Here is a 21637-nt window from a genome sequence, read left to right as displayed (position 1 = left end):
TAAATTCATTTTACCATCGTGGATTTACTGCAGGTATTGACTTAAGTAAACTGGCTCCTGGTTTGGTGATTTTAAAATGGTAAATATGTTAGTGTTTAATTGATTTATTGATGATAGTGTTTAGATCTACCTAGGGGGCTTTAAAGTGTGACTATAATCTTTCACTGGCAGCAGAATATACTACCAAAACCTGCCGCTGGGCTCCCTGTGGAATTCTCCTGGCAGTGCCATTGTATACAATTCAATGAACAGCAATGCCAGAAGAATTTCACTCCCGTGGCCCCCTGCACAGTTAATAAGGTTCAGGAGAGGAGCGTTTTTTGTTGTTGTTTTTCTATACGAAACACAAGAGCGAGAGGACACAGTCAGGGGTTAGTTGGGGAGGAAAGATCAGATCCAACATAAAAAAATTTAATCACTTTACTTAAAGAGTGGTAGTTGTTTGGAACAAACTTTCAGCAGATGTGGCAGGTAAACAATAACTTAATGTAAACATCCCTGGGATATACATATATCCATCCCAAGATGATAAGGGAAGACTAGATGGACCAGGTGGTCTTTTTCTGCCAACAATCTTTTATTTAGGACTATCAGGAAAGAGTTTTGAAATCACTGAAATGACTGCTAGCCACTGCACATTCAATTCTTGCATATAGAACAGCGGCAAACCTACCGGACTGGGACAGAGAACACCTTCAGGTCACTACACAGCTGCAGTAAATCACTTCTGTATTCTCCTGCTGCATAAAAATGTAAGAAAATTGATTTTTTTTTTAAATTACCTTTACTCTATAAAAGGTACACTGAACTTTTAGCCCTATTGTATTGTGCAGCTTATATTCAGAAATATAACACTGTTAACACACAATTTCAAATCTGTAACAATCTTATAAAAAAAAAAAAAAAAAATACGTAAAACTTCTTGTTTTGTAAAAATAACTTTATTTCCAGATATCCCTACAACAAAAACATATTCCGGTTGTCGGGAATATACAGCATGAAAACATAGAAACCAGCAAAGCAGGAAGAATAAAGCTGCATCTAGCAGACCATCCCCCACAGCGAGTTCCCTATAAACATATACAATCTATGAAAACCCTGACACAGTAGAGTTTTGTATGTTTCTGGCAGATATTGTCAGATTAATCATGCCACCTTGGAAAAATCCTCATATGGGAGGCTGTCCACCTTTCGGCCTTTTAGTGGACCCTGTAAATAGAGAATAAAGAAAATTTCACAACTTCCAAAAAACAAAAATAACATCATACAGACCATCTAATCTAGTCTATATCCAATATCCTTTACAAAGGTGTTCTTTCCAACATCTATAAACTGCTGTCTACCCCATACATTAATCACTCGACTGGGCATTCCTACATGATGGAAGGCAGTCCTTTTTGGGTCCCCAAATGACGGCAGACACATGGAACCAGATTTGGAGTACAGCGGCGAGTTTCTAGTTGCTCCATTTACAAGGAGAATCAATACAAACTGTTAATGTTTAGGTAACACACTCCAGTGTCGCTCCACTGTCTGAATTCTAACAGCTATAATACATGTTGGAGACATGGGTGGTAGAGGGGACTTTCACGTATTGTGGCTCTTATCAGGCCATTCTGGCAGGAAGTTAAGACGTTCATCCAGTCTGTTACGGATCTCCATATTCCTCTCCACGTAATAACTTTATTTTACCTGCTGTACATCACTGACCAACCAATTGACAACAAAACCTTTAAAGTAATACTGCATATCTTTACAGCACTTTATTTTAAGGATAAATACAATTATAAATCTCTAACATTTATATTTACTTACTGAGTCAATGACTATTGCAGCAGAAAAGGTCTTTTCATTTATACTTTCCAGTATGCCAAAATTTCCTTTGTATCCCCCATTCAAAACGAGAACTTGCTTCCCTAGAATAGGGAAAAAAATGTTAACACAAAAATCCAAAACCATTTATCTACATTCAAATACATAGAGAGAAGTCTCTAGAATGTGATGGTCACCTGGCAGATCCCAATTTAGCAGGCTGCAATTAAATAGTTAATCTAGCATTACAAAATTCATTGCCTATCCTCAAGATAGAGATAGATATAATATATTTTATATATATATATACACACACACATACCCCGTGTGCTGCCCCCATTTATACATAGACCCCCTGTGTGCTGGCCCCAGTTATATACAGACCCCCTGTGTGCTGCCCCCAGTTATATATAGACCCCCTGTGTACTCCCCCAGTTATATATAGACCCCTGTGTGCTCCCCCAGTTATATATAGACCCCCTGTGTGCTCCCCCAGTTATATATAGACCCCTGTGTGCTGCCCCCAGTTATATATAGACCTCCTGTGTGCTCCCTAACCTTTCCCATATAGCAGTAATTCTCCAATACTCTCTTATACTCACCTGGGCCATGCCTCTTCTCTTCCCTGCACTCTTGTGGCAGAGTTACCTGCGGTCACAAGGGGCCGCTCTCCCCATCGCATAACAGTGCATTTACACACCACTGACCCTGCAGAACATTGCATAACAGTGCACTCACACACCCCTTAACTGCAGAACATCGCATATCTATGCACCCACACACCCCTGACCTGCAGAACATCTCATATCCATGCACCCATACACCCCTGACCCTGCAGAGCATCATATAACAGTGCACCCACACACCCCTGACCCTGCAGAGCATCTCATATCTATGCACACACACCCCTGACCCTGCAGAACATCACATAACAGTGCACCCACACACCCCTGACCCTGCAGAACATCTAATACCTATGCACACACCTCTGCAGAACATCTCATATCTATGCACATACACACACCTCACCCTGCTGACCAGTGCCCTCAATGTGGCTTACCTCCTGCTGATCTTATACACTGCACTCACTGCCTCATAAACAGCCCGGGAAACCAGCTGCCTCATAGAGAGCCTAGTACAGAAGATAGATCCTCCCACACTGGTCACATGGGCATGATGCCTACTCTTTGTCCCGGCCCTGGATAACCCTATCAGGTTTCACTTTCCCTCGCTGTACCTATAGCATGAAGTAATGCTTCTCAGCAAGTTTTTGGGACTGGTACTTATCGCTAACATCATAGTGATATTTTAAACTGCACCTTCATACTTTGCATGATTTTATATGTATAATAAAAGTTATGTTTTAGGCCACTGGGGAAAGTAGGGTATATGAACTAGGCTTCCTAGGATTGATCTAAAAATGGTCTGACTCCTGGCACCCTCAATCTAATATTAATGACCTATCCTTATGTTGCGTTTACACGGAGCGATAATTTGCCCGATCGTACGATTAATGATTTCGAAGTAACGATTTTTTTTTTATAACAATCAGCGTTTAGACGGAACAATATATTGTATAGAAAAATCGTTTTGCGATCGCTTAAGCCTATCTCGCACATAGGTTAAATCGGTGAACGACTGTTTACACGGAACGATCTGCAAATGCAAATGCGCACGATAATCGTTCCGTGTAAATGCAGCATTAGAAGCAACAATTTTTTAATGCTTAATAGTAGTCTGATGCAGTGGATTAGAAGGCATGTTGCCATTTTTCTGTCCTTCATTTGAAGTGGGCTTTATATATAGGAATTATGCCTACCTCTAAGGCATAATAACATATATACTGTAAGAATAACACTGGCATTCATGATCTGAAATCTAGACTGCTGGCATCTTTTGATTAAAAAGCAGCCTCCTAATCCGAGGTATGCATATCCAGTAGCTAAAAGGACATTACATTAAATAAGGTATAATGTGCTTACCTGGAGCGGGGATAACAGTTTCTAGATGTGTCTGATCCAACTTCAGTTTGTCACCAGAATCAATAAGCTTCACTACAGCTGTATATCTATCAATCACCTCCTTAACAAAAAAGATATGTATTTATTAGTGTGGATATTTCGAGCTCTCTAGCAGAAGGCATCAGACCATTACCACATGCTATACTACAATAGTTAACCAACTCAAAGGATCACAGGTGACATACTGTATGCCTGGTCCCAGGGTAACAAATCAGAAATATGTCATGTAATGTGAAGAGGTTACCTTTACTACAGCCTTCTTCTTGTAATATTTATCCCCCAACTTCTTTGTTACAATTTTTACAACAATCTCCTAAAAATGAAACAAATAATACATATTACAAATATTGATAGATCTTTAGCATTTTACAATAAGGTCATTTAGCTCACAACCCACACTGATACAGAATGGCAATTCTAGCTAAAGTGGCTGAAAGGCCAAGCCTTAGGCTCTGTTCTCATATGTGTCAGTCATAGATTCTGTTATATTTTATTAAGTGCCATTCTTCCCGTCATTATATTGGACCCCACTGTAAGTCATTGGGGTCTATTAGGTATCGCCAATGTCTTCTCTGTGATGGATCCAATACTGTATTGTCTAGAATGATAACCACAACAAGGACAGGAACATAGCCTCACTGAGGCATGCCTGCAATAACTGGGAACGTAGAGTTCTTACATAGAACTATCAGCACAAAACCTTCATATAGAAATTAATGTGAGGATTTATCCAAATACAGCAAATAAGTAAAAGGCAGTGGACTCAGATACACTGCCTAACATTGTTTTGTTTTTTGTTTTTAAAGGGGACCTATCAGCAGGTTAGAAGCATCTAACTTGCTAATTTGTCCCTTAAACGCATGGGCTGCTGAGTAAGAAAATAAAGTTTCACGTTTTCATCCTAAGCATAGCTTTCTGTATATTCATCTTTTATTTCATATGCCAATGAGGCGTTTTGATGCACTGGTGGCGAAGCTACCACCCTCAGTGCACTGATTGGTCTAAGGCCAGCGCACCCTGCTACCAAGTATTAGCAGAGCTGGATTTGATGTTGGAAATCCAAAAAGTGTAAACGTGGCCTTTTTGCATAGATGCAATTTTGTAGGGTTGTATACAAAAAATGCATGAAAATTATGGTTTGTAGCTGAAAATCTGAGCTTAGCAAAACATGAGATGCACAGCAGCTGTTAAAGAATACCTGTCATGAAACAAAAAACTTTGGACATGCGGGGAGACATGTCAAAAGTTTTTTTATTGGTCAGTGTCTGAGTGTTTACATCCTGACCAATCAGAGGAAAGAGCAGGAAATCTACAGCGCTGTCACACAGTTCTCTCCCTGCTCTGAGATGGACGCTGTAGACTTGTATTATGCAGCCACCTCTTTGCGTGACAATGCCGAGGTAGCGTATACATTTCCCAACTCCTTTTCCTTATCAGTGGGGATCGAAACACCAAGAACCCGGCTGATCAAAAGTTTTTTTTCCCTGATAGTTAATCTTTAAAAATAAAAGTTCACAGCTCTATTTTTCAGCCGTAAAAAAAACAAAACACAAAAAACATCTTTTGGTCATGCAGGTTTGTGCAATTTTGCAGGTGTTCACATTAAAACAGCCAGTTTTTAAGGCTGCAAATACTGAACACAAATAACAATTTACGGCAATAAAAAAAAATACAGGTATAAAATTAACAGCCATCTTACTATTTAGTTCACAAGAACGTAATAGTTAATAAATAGCTGGTGATAATAATAATAATAATAATAATAATAATAAATTACATGCACAACCCCTCATTGTCTTAATCCTTTAGTAGAGGGGAAAACAACCCCCCATCCCAAATGTAAGAATAAGAGCATGTAACCTTTTCATTGTTAGGAGGTGTAAAAACATAAATAAAAAGCTCATATAATGCCCCAACACAGACATCAAAGCAGTAAGTAAAAAAAAAACAGTCCACCAAGTTAAAATGAAACCTCATATATTGCACCCACAGCACTGAGCCTGGTATCTTGTGAACGCCAAGGCTTTTAGTAGGATAAGGACCAAGCAGTAACATGTATACTGCAGTCATAGAAAGTGGTAGAATTTAAAGAGGACCAGTCACCCCCCGTGCCGGCGTCACAGGCTCCCGACCCCCCGTTACAGCCCCCTATACTTACGTGATCCCGCCGGGTCCCGCTTCCTGAGCCGGCCGGGTCCCGGAAAGCAAGAATTATTACTTACGATAATTCACTTTTTATGAGTCCATCATGACAGCACCACATGGAGGATGTCACCCTTGACCTAACAGGAACAGGAAATACAGAGAGAGGTTAAAAGGGCACTTCCCCAATCCCACCTCAGTGTTATTATAACGAAACCATAGGATCAACAACACATAGGGAGGGAAATCTAAGGGTGCTGTCATGATGGACTCATAAAAAGTGAATTATCGTAAGTAATAATTCTTGCTTTATACATCGTCCACATGACAGCACCACATGGAGACATACCAACTTAGACTTTCAGGGCGGGACCACAGCGTGTAGCACCTTTCTCCCGAAAGCCATGTCTTGGGAAGTACCCACGTCCAGCCGGTAATGCCTAAAAAAGGTATGAGGCGAGGACCAGGTAGCAGCCTTGCAAATTTGTTCAAGAGAGGCTGCTGATTTGGCTGCCCAGGAGACTGCAGTGGCTCTGGTAGAATGAGCTTTGAGACCCGATGGAGCTTCTTTTCCTCTGGCCGAGTAAGACTCACAGATGGCAGTCTTGATCCAACGGGCTATAGAACCTTTGGAGGCTTTTTTACCTTTGTTAGGACCTTGAAATTGGACCAACAGGTTTTCATCTTTCCTCCACGGTTTTGTGGTTTCCAGGTACTGAAGAATAGCACGTCTTACGTCCAGGCAATGAAATGACTCTTCCTTCTCATTTTTCGGATTGTCACAAAATGAAGGAATAACAATATCCTGGGACCTGTGAAAATTGGTCACAACTTTTGGTAGAAAAACAGGATTTAATTTAAATACTATTTTGTCATCTAGAATGGTACAGTAGGGTTGCATAATAGATAAGGCTTGAATCTCTCCTACCCTCCTTGCTGTTGTTATAGCAATAAGAAAGGCGGTTTTGATGGTAAGTAATTTTAAAGAGATCTCATGTAAGGGCTCAAATGGTCTGTCTGAGAGGCCCAAGAGAACAGTATTCAAGTCCCAAGGCGCTGTTAGATTTTTTATCTTCGGCTTGATTCTGGATACTGCCCTGAAGAATCTTTTGATCCACTGATGCTCTGCAATTCTGGTATCATAAATGCATCCTAAAGCTGAGACCTGAACCTTCAAGGTACTTAAGGAGAGACCCTTGTCTAATCCAGCTTGTAGAAAGTCCAATATTTTAGGAATGTCTGGTCTTGTCAAATCCGGAGGCGGATCTCCACACCAGGAGCAAAACTTCTTCCATTGTTTAAGGTATATGGCAGATGTTATTTCTTTTTTACTTTTCATAAGAGTATTTACTACTCTAGAGGACAAACCTCTGGCTGTGAGGATGGACCTCTCAGTAGCCAGGCAGTTAAATGGAGGTTTTGAAGGTCCGGATGATGAAGAGGTCCCTGGGATAGGAGATCTGCTCTGAGAGGAAGCGGAAAGGGCTCCTGGATTGACATGGAGGATAGGAGACTGAACCAACTCCTCTTTGGCCAGTGGGGAGCTATGAAGATGACCGTGGTATCGCTGGAGCGTATCTTTTGTAGAGCTCTCGGGATGAGAGGTAGAGGAGGAAACGCATAGGCCGGATGAAAATTCCAGTCTTGTTGGAGAGCATCCAATGCTGTTGGATAATCCCGAAGGTTCAGGCTGAAGAATTCTTCTGTCTTCCTGTTGGATCTTGAGGCGAACAGGTCCACCTGTGGAAAACCCCATCTGTCTGCAAGTTGATAGAAGATCTGGGAACTGAGTTCCCATTCCCCAGGGTGTATTATTTTGCGACTTAAAAAGTCTGCCAGTTTGTTGTCCACTCCCCTTAGATGGACTGCTGAGATAGATCTCACCTTGCCTTCTGCCCAAGAGAAGATTTTTCTGGATAGCAGCTGCAGAAGTTTGCATCTTGTCCCTCCTTGGTGGCGAAGATATGCTACCACCGTCGAGTTGTCCGAATAGACCTTTATATGGTTGTTGAGGAGCAGGTATTCCGCCATTTTCAGAGACTCCCAGACTGCAGCCAGTTCTCGAAAGTTGGAGGACTGGGCACTGATTTCTTCCGACCAACGACCCTGAAAGTGAAAGCCCTGAATGTGAGCACCCCAACCTGATTGGCTGGCATCCGTGGTCACCGTGACTACTGGATCCAGAATCCAAGGGCAACCTTTCTGTAGATTGGACTCCTTCAGCCACCAGAGGAGCGAAATCTTCACTTTTTGTGAAATCGTCATCCGTTTGTCCAATGTTAAGGGGGATCTGTTCCACACATGAAGTATATCGCCCTGTAGGATGCGAACATGGTGTTGGCACCAAGGTACTGCTGGGATGGTAGCGGTCATAGAACCCAAGAGCGACATGGCCTTCCGGATTGTGGTGGATTTTTTCTTCCTGAAGGAGGCAATGTTTGTCATTAACAAATTCACCTTGTCTTGAGGCAGGAAAGTTTTCTGCAGGTTTGAATCCAGGATCATTCCCAGGAATCTCTTCCTGCAGGCTGGTGTTAAATCTGATTTGTCCAGGTTTATTATCCAGCCGAGATCCTGTAGGATAGAAATAGTTATCTGAATCTGTATAGAAAGGATAGATGGAGATGGAGCGATTAACAGGAGATCGTCCAGATATGGAACAATAGTTATCTCTTGTTTCCTTAGATAGGCTACTACTTCCAACATAATCTTTGTGAATAGCCATGGGGCTGATGAGATTCCGAACGGTAGGGCTTGAAATTGATAGTGTACTAGTTGATGCTGTGTCTGAACTGCGAATCTGAGGTATTTCTGATGCGCAGGGTGAATGGGTATATGGAAGTAAGCATCTTTCAAGTCTAAGGTTGCTAGTGATGCCCCCTGATGTATGAGGGGAATGGTAGTTTTCACTGTCTCCATCTTGAATTTCTTGTGTTTGATAGATCGGTTTAGAGGCTTGAGATTGATTATTGTCCTGTAAGTCCCATTGGGTTTTGGGACTAGGAAAAGGGTTGAGTAATGACCCAAACCGATTTCCTTCTGGGGAACAGGGATGATTGCCCCTAATAGTAGCAGATCCCGAACCCCCTTCATCACACGATCCATCATTAGTTTTGATTTGAAGTGGGTTATACAGAATTTTTGGGGGGGAAGGGAGGAGAAGTCTATTAAGTACCCACTTTTCAGGATGTTTAAGATGAACTGGTTGTTTGTTATCTTCTCCCATTGACGGTGGAATAAGGATAGCCTTCCCCCCACTCTGGAGCTGTCACTTGTTTTTTCCCTCAGTAGAGGGATTAAGGAGGAATCCCCTGCCACGTCCTCCTTTTGGGTAGGCCCATCTTCCTCCTTTGCCTTTACCTTTAAACTCGTCCCTTCTGTGGGTGTACTGTGTATAGTGACGAAAAGGTTTCTTACCTTTCTCTTGTTTGGGTGTAGGGAAATCCTTTTTCTTATCAGCCGCCTTATCCAAGATCTCTTCAAGGAAAGAGCCGAAGAGGAGATCACCTTCAAAAGGAATTTGACATAGCTTTATTTTAGACGTTGCATCACCCTGCCAATTCTTTAACCAAAGGGCCCTTCTGGTTGCATTAGAGAGGGCAGCTGATTTGGCGGCAATTCTGACTGATTCGGCAGACGCATCTGCCAGAAAACTTGTTGCCAATTTCAGCATAGGAATAGATTTAAGGATCTCCTCCCTCGAGGTAGTACCTCCCAGGTGGCCCTCTAACTGCTCCAACCATATGAAGAGTGCCCTAGACACATTTGTAGCAGCTATGTTAGGATTAATCATGGCTGCGGAGGCTTCCCAGGACTTTCTTAGTAGTCCCTCCATTTTCCTATCCATTGCATCTTTTAGCTGAGAGGCATCTTCAAAAGGAAGCATTGTCTTTTTTAATATCTTGGATACTTGAAAGTCTACTTTAGGGATATTGGCCCATGTTGCAGTATCCTTTTCATCAAAATTTAATCTGTTACTGAATTCTTTAGGTATAAACAGCCTTTTTTCAGGCTCCTTCCATTCAGTTTTAATAAGATCTTTGATATTTTCGTGAATGGGAAAAACCTTCTTTTTCTTGGGTTTAAGACCTCCGAACATAGTATCCTGAATAGATACAGGCTGTTCAGAATCATCAATACCCATAACGCTTCTTATGGCTCTAATTAGGGTTTCTGAATCCTCAGAGGAGAAGTAAAACTTCCCAGACTCCTTAGGAGTGGAATCAATAGGAATTTCACCCTCCTCAGAAGCTTCCTTCTCTTGTTCAGACTCAGAATCTGATATAACATATCTGCGCTTCTTGGGTGGAGGAGCAGGGGGAGGGGTAGCAGAAGCTGAAGTAGAAGTAGAGGGGTTTGTTTTAGATATAGATTTGATCTCCTGACGGATAACCTTGCGCAGTTCCTCTGAGATGGATACACGTGAGGAGGGATGCAGCTTATTGTAGCACACTTTACACAGTTGTCTTGCATAATCATCAGGTATCTTATCATTACAGCCCACACATCTTCTACTTTTTGGTTTCTTTTGTGTCTCTTTTTCTCCCTAAGAGAAAGCAGAGAGCCAAAAACACAATTATAGGAAAGGAATCAGCATAAAAGGATTGCTTCCTATGTAAAAGAGACCCCAAGGGGTTAACTCACGGAGCCGGCAGTAGCAGTAGACTCAGCAGCCTCTCCTATAACAGCAGGAGAATCCATGGTGGCAAGGAGAGAGAGAGAGAGAGCTGGACTGGACATCTCACCATTAAATACTGCTGGGTCCGATTGAACCTGGCGTCACCTGGTGCTACCGCCGAACTTCCGGTCCGCCTCCGATAGGCGTTTTGAATTTGGCGCCCAAAGACGTCATGCCGCACTCCCGGCAATCCATGCGGGACGCGTGCGCCGGCGTCTGACGTCATCCGCACGTCACATCCGCCGCGCGCGTAGGCCCAGGCGCACCGCAGCGTGCGAGGGGAAGCGGCAATCTGGATCGTCTCCCTGCATCAACCCGCTTTGAGCGCCGCAGGGAGACTGGGACCACGAGGGATCCACAAGGGACCCCTCACTGAGCCATGACCGGACCTTGGAGGGGAACAGAGGAACACCCCGGACCACCACCTGAGGCTAACGTCCCGACCCGTGACCGGGAAGGATCACAGGTAACTTCTGTATTCCTTTTGATCCTGACAGGAACAGGAAAAACACTGAGGTGGGATTGGGGAAGTGCCCTTTTAACCTCTCTCTGTATTTCCTGTTCCTGTTAGGTCAAGGGTGACATCCTCCATGTGGTGCTGTCATGTGGACGATGTATAAATATCAGCTCCCAAAGCCCGGCGCGCGCGCTGAGAGATGAGTCCGATGCCCATAGAGAATGACGGAGCATCGGACTCCCCATTCATTCTTTATGGGGGTCTGACTCTGCTGTCAGCGCGCGCGCTGGGCTTCGGGAGCTGATATCTCCGGGACCCAGCGGGATCACGCAAGTATAGGGGGGTCTAACAGGGGGTCAGTAGCTTGTCACCCCGCCACGGGGGGTGACAGGTGTCCTTTAAGCGGTATTACATACATTCTAGCCAGTGAAAGTGCTAGGTACTGAATATTCAGCTTACCGGCTGTAACCAGAAGTCTGTTCGTTCTGTTTTCTTTTTCTTCTCTTCCATCTGTTTGCACAAAAGAAATGTTACACTGAATTGTTTTTAAAAATTGCTATAAAAAGAGAAAAGGTCACATCACCAAACCCATAACAGACATTTCATATGTAAATGAGATGCCAAGCTATAGTTATATGGAGCCAACAAATTAATGGTAATACAGATACGCAAGAATAAAAAAAATAAAGGCCAGCAATCATAGATGTGTGATCCCACCAAGCTGGCCAGTTACACAAGGTTAGTATTGGTCAGAATGCAGCCAAACAAACATGTGAGCGATCTGACCATCAACGTATATGTAAACCAAAATAGTCAAAATTGACTATTTTAGCCAACTTTTATCTCGTGTATGGCCAGCTTTCAGGTAGCTATACACGAAGGATACTGTAAATGGGAAGACCTGTTAGAATTAAGTGATCAGTTAAAGAACGAGGCGATGTTGGCTGAAGGGAAAGAGGGAACATGATCAAAACCTTTAAATATGTTAAAGGACTAAATAAGGTTCAAAAGGGTTTTTTGTTTTTTTCAAACAAACTCAACATAACAACAAGGGGAGACAATTAGAAGTTAGTTGAGAAACAATGTGAAAAAATATTACTTTACTAAAAGAGTAGTAGATACTTGGAACACACTTCCAGCAGATGTGGTTGGTAAATCTACAGTAACTGAATCTAAACATGACTGGGACAAACATATCTATCTTCAAATAATAATAAAAACAATATTAATAATAATAATCATGTCATTAGCCACGTGTATTTCCTGCTTGTCTCGCAGGAAGAGTCTGCGGTTACATCTGCTGGGAAAGATGGGGCCAGACGCTGTCAGATCCTCACATTCAGCATTAGTTAAAATGAAAAGCATGCAACCTGCATGTACACCTCACCTCAATGATTTCATCAAGAGCAGATTTCTTCTTCTTCTCTTTGGTTTGGCTAGGGGTGGGATCTTTTCTTTTTACAGGCCCAGTGACTGCAGCGCCTTTGAGTGCATTAGGTGCTAGTGAACTACTAATGGAAAAAAGACTTGTCAAGCCTCACATCAAGCACATCTTGCAGAAATCTAGTTGTGAATAAAAATCACATTAACATCTCACCTAGACTTGGAAGATGATGGTCCTGATGTACTTGCTCCTTTGCCCAAATTGAATACCACTTGAGGAGAAGAGAGAAAAAAAAAAAAGTCAAATTGCAAAATCGTGTCACCCAGCATCAGCTTTTGGAACAGGACAGAGTGACCAGCAGATCCTGTATGTGTGAATGTGCCAAAAAAACCTTTGGACATGAAGAGTTTTTTAAGGTTGAGTCTGAGTGTTCAGACTGCCACTGATCAGTGGAACAAGGAGGGAGAGACGCACTTCTCCCCACTCTGTCCCATAGGCTTGCATTGGGAGCCCATCCAGGTCACTTAGACATAAAGCTGTGAGAGAATGTAGTAAGTAAGGGCTTGTTTTCATGATTGGCCAGGGTCTGAATGCTCGGACTCTGACCGATCAAAACTTGTGTCCTTATGACATATCAAATGTTTTTGTTTGTTTTTTTATCAATCACAAGTATGCTTTAGGCCACCATCAACCTGAACCTAAATGATATAACAATGGATAGTGTCCGTATCAATAGTACAAAAAATGTCTAGTGTGAACAAAGTCTCTTATACACTGTGTGTGTCAATGATCCGCACAGGTGATGTGCACTCTCAGACTCCCAGGCTGCCACTAGCCCGTACACATGCAATAATATCGGATATAAAGGTGCTGGAGTCAACAATGGATGTCATTATAATGACAGCCACCAAAGTATGCTTAATCACAGCGGTTATTTCATACTAAAAACAATGACACCAATAGGGTACATGCACAAGAGTAATTTAGACAGAAAGTCTGTCGCGTAATCAGTCCCTCGCGCCCGCTCGCGGATAGCGGTGGGCACGAGGGATGGATTACGCGACGGACTTTTCCTTTTCCAGTTAAGTTACTTATGGTTGACACATTGGGAGATCATAAACCCAATTAGGTTCTATCAGACAAGGTGGCAATAATATGCAGTCACAAACTGAATGGTAAAGTGTGTGGCTCTCTCAATGGTCTATTCCTTTGAATGGTGCCATTTCAGGAGCTAAAAGTAAGGTAACAAACCTTTCTCTTCCTCATTTTCCCTGCTTAATTCTGTGTAGACTGGAGTCTCCTGTAAAATCAATACAGATAAGTTATTAAACATACAAATGCAAGGCCCGACAAAAACAGACAAGTTTAAGGCTACCTGTAGTGAACCAGTAGTTTTAGGTGACTTTTCAGGATAAGCTGTCCTGTGTGTATAAAGGACCAATACTATATACACGCAACCTCTCCCTTTCAAATCTACCATCAATTCATCGAACGAGCCACTAGCATCTATGTCTGCTGGCAACACAGTCCAATAAGTCTCTAACCTGCTGGTAAGTTTACATAGTGTGCGGGGTGCGGAGGTTTAAAGTATTTTTCTTACTTTATTTCTCAGCGCTCTTTCAGAAAATTTTGACTTTATTACATATGCAAATGAGGTGGCGAGGCACATTGGGGGCACGACTTCTATTCTCAGTGCACCAATCCACCCCTCCAAATAAATATTCACCTGGCTTTCTACAGCAAGGAGCAGCAGGGTGAAGTCACTGCAGTGCGCCGCCTCAATATTTGTTAGGAGAGGCGGGCTGGATCGGTTCGCTATGGATGGTAGTCCTCCCCCCAAGTGTTCCAAACCACCTAATCTGCATATGGAATAAAGTCAAGATATCACACAAATTGCACTAAGAATCAAGGTAAGAAAGTTACACTCATCCTCAGCACCCATTGCTGAGACTTCAAACATGCTGTTAATTTCCCTTTAACATATTAATAAACCACATGATATCAAGAAACCAGCACTGAGGATGAAGGTAAGAAAACTATGGGAACATAACAGTGGCGAGATGCTTCTAACCTGCTGTTTGGTATGTACTAAACCTCTTCCACCGCTTCTCACTTTGGGGACATATATATAAATCTCAGATATTAAAGTATATGAAAATGATAGCTGTATGAGTGTACATATACCTCCTCTTTTTCACTTTTGCCCCTTTTAACTTGCTCTTCAATAAATTTAGCAGTCCTCTCTTCATCATCGAGATCCTGTTTTTTCTTTTTTTCTTGTTCTTGCTGTTTCTTGATGGTTTCTGGATCCCGGTCTATGTACTGAATGTACCAGCCCTTTGGAGTTTCATCCACTTTACATAAACCTATTGGGGTATAAAAAACAAAATTAGCCAGACCCAAAGAAACCAATACTGTAAAATCGATAAAATTTAAGATGCAGACATCAAATGCTTGAAAGGTAATAATTCAGACAGAAATATTGCAAGTAGATCAACACACACACATTACAGCTATGTTCCCACTATTTATAAACAACTGCTGTGGTTTTAAATAAAAAAAATTGCATTAGAGCCTATGGAGAGCATCCAGAAATAAAATTACATGAACATTATTTCGAGGACTGTAGCCAAACAATGGCCGTTGTTCAATACATTGTATGAAACGACTTCAATGCAAATCATTGCATTATGAAAAGAACGGCAGTTGTTTTGATGGAAAACAACGGCCATTCTTTTCATAAAAAGCACGGTGTTTGAACATAGCCTAAGGGTGCATTCACACGTTCAGGATTTACAGCAAATTTGATGCTGTGTTCAGTCATTTCAGTTACATTGATATCTGCAGCTTCAAATCTGCTGCGGATCCTGCACGTGTAAATGTATCCTAAGGGTGCCTTTAAACACACCGGATCGGCGCATCCCTATGAGAATACATGCTTCTCAAAGCTACAATGCAGTGCTTCTCAAACTTTTTCTACTGGAGCCTCACCCAACAGACCAGGACAATGCCTGGGCCTCACCAGACTGACCAAGAGGGCACCTGGGCCTCACTATCTGTGGTGAAAGTTCATTTAAAAGCTGAAAATAATACTAGGGCTAGCTTTCACCCATCTCCCAAGCTCTATATACTAATAAAGCAAATACAAAATAAATTAATAGTGTTGCTAAAATGGAGATTTTTGCAAACAGCAAAAGGACTGTGCAGATCATAGTTACTTTGTGAAAACTGGCTCCCCAGCCGGGCCTCACCAACAACTAGGGGGCGCCTCACAGTTTGAGAAGCACTGTTGTAAAGCATATCACAGCATAATAAGGCACTGCAACACTGTATTCTAGGAATCAGTAGGGGTCCCCGAGGTTGAACCTTTGCAAACCTAAAGCAACCCTTTATTGCAACAAAATAATTATAATAATTATAATAATAAATAACAATAATAATTATGGCTGCCATCACAATAATAATAGTAAATGGTTGCCATTTTTAGTCTACAACTCACACAGCGGCATAGCTAAAGATAGCTTGTGCCCTCCAACCATCTATGGCCTTATAGATATGCTGTCTTCATTATATATACAATATATATATATATATATATATATATATATATATATATATATATATATATATATCCATCCTTTTGTTCATGGTAAGGGTAAGATAATCTTCAGCAAGAGGTGAGGCTCAGGCAGACTCCATTAGGGGCAGGCCCCTGTAGACTAATGTACCTGTGCGGGCCTCAAGCTAAAGGTCCAGGAGCTGTGATGCTAATTTTGTCCTGGTCAAAGCTACAATTACTAAAGCCAGGTCACCCTGCACCCCTGGCGACCCCCATATCTACAGCACTGAAATTACATAGATATTCAGGTCAGGTTGCTCTCTAGTGGCCTTTCACATCAGAAGGAACATTACATTGCTGCCTGTAACTGGCTGCTCGGTCTTAGAGATCTATGGTATTCATCTGTTCTAAAAATAAATAAACCAATCTCTACCACATGCAATATCAATAAATATAATCAAATGCCATCAATATTTTAGGCTTCAATGAGTCAAATGGTCAAACGAAAAACAAAAAACAAAAAAAAAAAACAGACATAAAGGCATTGCTTTCCTCTGCCAAAAATGCTAATCCACCATTAGACACAGTAGGAAAAAAAAAAAGAGGATAAAAGAAAAGATATAAAAACATTATGAAGAAGTATACATATGTACAGAGAACCAATAAAGCCAGCTCCATAACAAAAAACATTTTTTTGTATTTTAGATTACTATAGCTACTGTACACAGTTATACAAATATAGTTTGGTAATATAATGGAGTTTACAGTTTGGCCTGAATTAGAAAGAAAAACAGTAAAGTGAGTTACCTGCTCTGCCCAGCCACTTTGTAAAGTCTGTTAGTGTCTCCCACTGGGTGGCATTCATGTGGACATGCTCCCTGTGACTGATATATTCATTGTATACAATGTTATTGTGCACCCGTTTGGTTCCTATGCAGAAACAAAAATTACAACAATAAAACACAGGAAAACAACAATCTTCATAATTTGAGCGAATGGGAGAGCGTGAACTCGTCCGCTTCCTCTCCTCTCAAAGAATGAACATGTTACTTCTTTGAGCGGAGAGGAGAGGGAGCGGACGAGGGTGCGCCCTCTCCATTCACTTACAGCAACACACTGAGCACGGCGGGATTTCACGGCACATAGGCCGAGATAGCACAATCCGCAGATAATAAAAGATCACTTTTTACAGGAACTAACACCATGAAAACTGCAAAATGTACCCTTTACACCTGTGTAGAGAAGTCAGAATGCAAAAGGCGAGTGACAGTGTCACTTTAAAGGGGTAGTGCGGCGTTTAACATTTATTCACTAAATAACACACATTACAAAGTTATACAACTTTGTATGTGTGTTATTTAAGTGAATGGCCCCCTTCCCCATGTTCCCCCCACCCCGGAAGTGTAGTGCAGCATACTTAATTGCTGTCGACCCCAGCCGCCATCTTGGGTCGAAGAAGTCATCTTCTGGAGGCCGGCTGAACCGCTCAAGCCGTTGGCTGAGCATAACTATGCTCAGCCAATCCCGGCTAAGCAGCTGATGGCGCCGCAGAGGGGGGCCGGCATTAATGACGGCTGGAGTGGTTCGGCCAGCCTCTAGAAGATGACGTCATCAACCCAAGATGGTGACCAGGGTCGACAACAATTAAGTAAGTATACTGCAACACACTTCCTGAGTGGGTGGGGGGGGGGGGGGGGACATGGGGAAGGGGGCTATTCACTTAAATAACACACATTACAAAGTTGTATAACTTTTTAATGTGAGTTATTTAGTGAATAAATGTTAAACGCCGCACTACCTCTTTAACACCTCAAAGCATGGACTCTACCAGATCTTCATTCTTCAGCGCAGAGAGAGGAAGCGCGCGAGCCTCCCATAGAGTGTTATTATGACAGGGGGGCTGGCGGCGCGGAATTCCACCACTTTTGCTACGTGTGAACGTAGCCTCGTTTTTAAGCTAGGCCTGGTTATGCAGGTTAAGAAAGGCTAAGGGTACATGTTTCCTAGCATATACACCACGAACTACAAATAAATAAAAATAGAATCCAAATTTATTTATTTCTCACCAAAACGTCTTCTTAGAAGTTCCAAAAATTCAGTGCGGAATTCACTTAAAAAACAAAATACATAAATATTAGAAACAGAAAGTGACCATTGTCTAATAATTTTATTTCCTAGTTATATAGGTGTCAGTGGTGCTGCATTAGCGGCAGCCTGGAGCACAGTGAGCAGTGATTACCACTTATTCCTGCTCATTCTGCTACAGTGTGTGGTGGCTGCAGTGTTAGTTACACAGGCTGTTTCCCAGCCGTAATGTATATTCTAACACTAATGGGCATTACAATAGACATTAGGGGGGGTTCAGCATTGCTAAGGTTGGGTTCACACAATGTTTTTGCAATCCATTTTTTGCAAAAGACAGATAAAAAAACAAAACAAAGAAAAAATGCATGCGTCTGCATCCTTTTTGATCTGTTTTACCATAGAATTCCATTAAAAAAAAAAAAAACGGATCAGTTTTTTAACGTACACAAAAACGTAGTCAACCTCATTTTTGTGTCCGTTAAAAAAAAAAAAAAAAAAAAAAAACGGATCTGTTTTGATCCGTTTTTTTAATAATGGAATTCCAGGAAGTCCAGTGTTTCCCAGGTCATGTGATTGATGGACACTTTGATCCATGACACTCTGTCTGAGTCTCTTTTTTTTCAACCAGCACAAGACAAAATCTGTCTTCAGGAAACTAGACTTGGATACAAGTACAGCTTTGTTTTACAGCATGCTAAAAAATAAATAAATAAATAAATAAATAATAATGAATGTATATTTCAATCTAGCATTACATCACATCTATGGATGATTTCGATTTTGCAAGTTATTAGGACAATGACACTTCAAGCTTCACTGGTGAATAGAGTGTTTTACATTCCCCCACCACAAGGAAATAATGGTGGATAACTTAGGGAGTGGGGTTCTGTAAATCTCACAACTACCCCTGTAGTGTGTACTATATATACATAGGCTAAGATGTATTTAATTTCTGTAGGGTATACACTCACTCAGAGAAGTAATCCATAAACTGCTGGGGGTTCTCTGACGCAAGCAGCAGCTGCCTCTGGTGGGACTCTGACATGCAGTGACATTTGAAGCCATTCTGGAACAAATAGAAAATAAAGTCAGGGATCTGTAAAGCTGCAGGGCATCCCACAATGAGAGAAATGTTAGGCTGCAATCACACGTTCCGTGTTCTGCATGTAACGGACTTCTCCCCCATCCAGGCAGCATCTGTGATAAGATGCTGGGAGCGGGGGAACTGTATTCATATGCTCCGCACTGTCATTACAGCTCAGCGCATATGAATACAGTTCCCCTGCATCAGCATCTTATCACATTACATGCAGAACACGGAATGTGTGAATGCGGCCTTACATCCATCTGTACCACAGCATGCGGCATTTGATTACCACTGGCTGCTGAAGTTGGATGCAGCCCTGAGGCTGCCTGGAAAACATGGCTACAGCCTACATAAGGGCACACCGCATATATGTTATAATTGTGGGTACATTCCATCTGGTATATGGGATATAATGTATGGATATATAATGTATATGGGCTGTTAGGTGTGAACACAGTCCATCTAGTATATGGGATATAATATATGTAATGTATACAGGCCAGGGTATCAGGTGTGGGCACAGTCCATGTACTATATGGGATATGATCTATGTATATTATATATACAGGGTATTAGGTGTGGGCACAGTCCAAATAGTATATGGGATATGATCTATGTATATAATATATACAGGGTATTAGGTGTGGGCACAGTCCAACTAGTATATGGGATATGATCTAAGTATATAATATATAAAGGGTATTAGGTGTGGGCACAGTCCATCTAGTGTATGGGATATACAGGGTATTAGGGTATTATCTAGTATATGGGATATGATGCATACAGGGTATTAGGGTATTATCTAGTATATGGGATATGATATATACAGGGTATTAGGTGTGAGCACAGTCCATCTAGTACATGGGATATTATATATACAGGGTATTATCTAGTATATTGGATATGATATAAACAGGGTATTAGGGTATTATCTAGTATATGGGATATGATATATACAGGGTATTAGGTGTGAGCACAGTCCATCTAGTACATGGGATATTATATATACAGGGTATTAGCTAGTATATGTATATATGTAATGTATACAGGCCAGGGTATTAGGTGTGGGCACATTCCATGTAGTATATGATCTATGTATATAATATATACAGGGTATTAGGTGTGAGCACAGTCCATATAGTATATGGGATATGATATATACTATTTACAGGGTATTAGGTGTGGGCACAGTCCATTAGGGTACTATCTAGTATATAGGATATGATATCTACAGGGTATTATCTAGTATATGATCTATACTATATACAGGGTATTAGGTGTGGACACAGCCCTTTAGGGTACTATCTAGTATATGGTATATGATCTATACTGTATACAGGGTATTAGGTGTGGGCACAGTCCATTAGGGTACTATCTAGTATATGGAATATGATATATACAAGGTATTATCTAGTATATGGTATATGATCTATACTATATACAGGGTATTAGGTGTGGGCACAGTCCATTAGGGTACTATCTAGTATATGGAATATGATATATACAAGGTATTATCTAGTATATGGTATATGATCTATACTATATACAGGGTATTAGGTGTGGGCACAGTCCATTAGGGTACTATCTAGTATATGGAATATGATATATACAAGGTATTATCTAGTATATGGTATATGATCTATACTATATACAGGGTATTAGGTGTGGGCACAGTCCATTAGGGTACTATCTAGTATATGGAATATGATATATACAAGGTATTATCTAGTATATGGTATATGATCTATACTATATACAGGGTATTAGGTGTGGGCACAGTCCATTAGGGTACTATCTAGTATATGATATATACAAGGTATTATCTAGTATATGGTATGATCTATACTATATACAGGGTATTAGGTGTGGGCACAGTCCATTAGGGTGCTACCTAGTATATGGGATATGATATATAGAGGGTATTATCTAGTATATGGGATTTGCTATATACAGGGTATTAGGGTATTATCAAGTATATGGCACATGATATATAATATATTCAGGATGTGGGCAATGGCCATCTAGTCCCTGGCACCGGGGCAGCCCCTCACCTCGTCCCGGCACTGTTTCTGGCACATCTGGCAGTACCATCGCAGCTTCTGCAGTCCCTTCGATTTGATGCGGTTGGCGATCGCCTTTGGGGTGAGGAAGTCCGCTTTGCCCATAGCGCTCCACAGCTGAGACTCCGACCTCACGGATAATCCCACTCACTAACGTCACCGAACAGGGAAGAGAAAACAGACCACTGTGCAGGAGGGAATGGTAACTTCCGGGGGAGGGATGGAGCAGTTTCTGGGCGCCATCTTTGTAATGGGCAGGTCATTGGTAGAATATATGCCAGGAGTGACTGTGGGAACAGACCACTGTGCAGGGGGGAATAGTAACTGTAGTGGGGTGCAGAGGTGATTGCAC

At 41.6% G+C, this 21637-nt stretch overlaps 1 protein-coding gene across 2 annotated transcripts; it reads right to left on the bottom strand.

The window, feature by feature from the left end:
- Positions 1 to 919: 919 nt before the first annotated feature.
- KIN (Kin17 DNA and RNA binding protein) lies at positions 920 to 21509 on the bottom strand. 2 transcript variants are annotated; one of them, XM_069978760.1, is made up of 13 exons: positions 21277 to 21509; positions 19110 to 19204; positions 18120 to 18163; positions 16861 to 16983; positions 14679 to 14860; positions 13746 to 13794; positions 12708 to 12765; positions 12498 to 12618; positions 11570 to 11620; positions 4078 to 4146; positions 3795 to 3894; positions 1816 to 1916; positions 920 to 1209 (listed from the first exon to the last, which is right to left on the bottom strand). In XM_069978760.1, the coding sequence occupies exons 1-13, from the start codon at positions 21388 to 21390 to the stop codon at positions 1147 to 1149; spliced, it is 1170 nt and encodes a 389-aa protein (XP_069834861.1). In that variant the 5' UTR covers positions 21391 to 21509; the 3' UTR covers positions 920 to 1146. The 2 variants fall into 2 exon arrangements, with proteins under 2 accessions (XP_069834861.1, XP_069834860.1); XM_069978759.1 differs by having other exon boundaries at positions 12498 to 12621; positions 21277 to 21508.
- Between the last annotated feature and the right edge of the window lie 128 nt (positions 21510 to 21637).

Source organism: Dendropsophus ebraccatus, chromosome 1 (assembly GCF_027789765.1).
Source record: "Dendropsophus ebraccatus isolate aDenEbr1 chromosome 1, aDenEbr1.pat, whole genome shotgun sequence".
In the NCBI taxonomy this organism is placed as follows: domain Eukaryota; kingdom Metazoa; phylum Chordata; class Amphibia; order Anura; family Hylidae; genus Dendropsophus; species Dendropsophus ebraccatus.
Note: the sequence above shows the minus strand (reverse complement) of the source record. Positions and strands in the feature narration are given on the sequence as shown.

What these genes read in the sequence shown, in the direction of transcription:
- KIN (XM_069978759.1), bottom strand. Translation starts at nt 21,390, where the DNA reads ATGGGCAAAGCGGACTTCCTCACCCCAAAGGCGATCGCCAACCGCATC. An exon ending in AGAAACAGTGCCGGGACGAG is followed by an intron (nt 19,205 to 21,276) that starts GTGAGGGGCTGC and finishes TATTTGTTCCAG; the next exon opens with AATGGCTTCAAATGTCACTG. An exon ending in ACTTCTAAGAAGACGTTTTG is followed by an intron (nt 16,984 to 18,119) that starts GTGAGAAATAAA and finishes GTTTCTGCATAG; the next exon opens with GAACCAAACGGGTGCACAAT.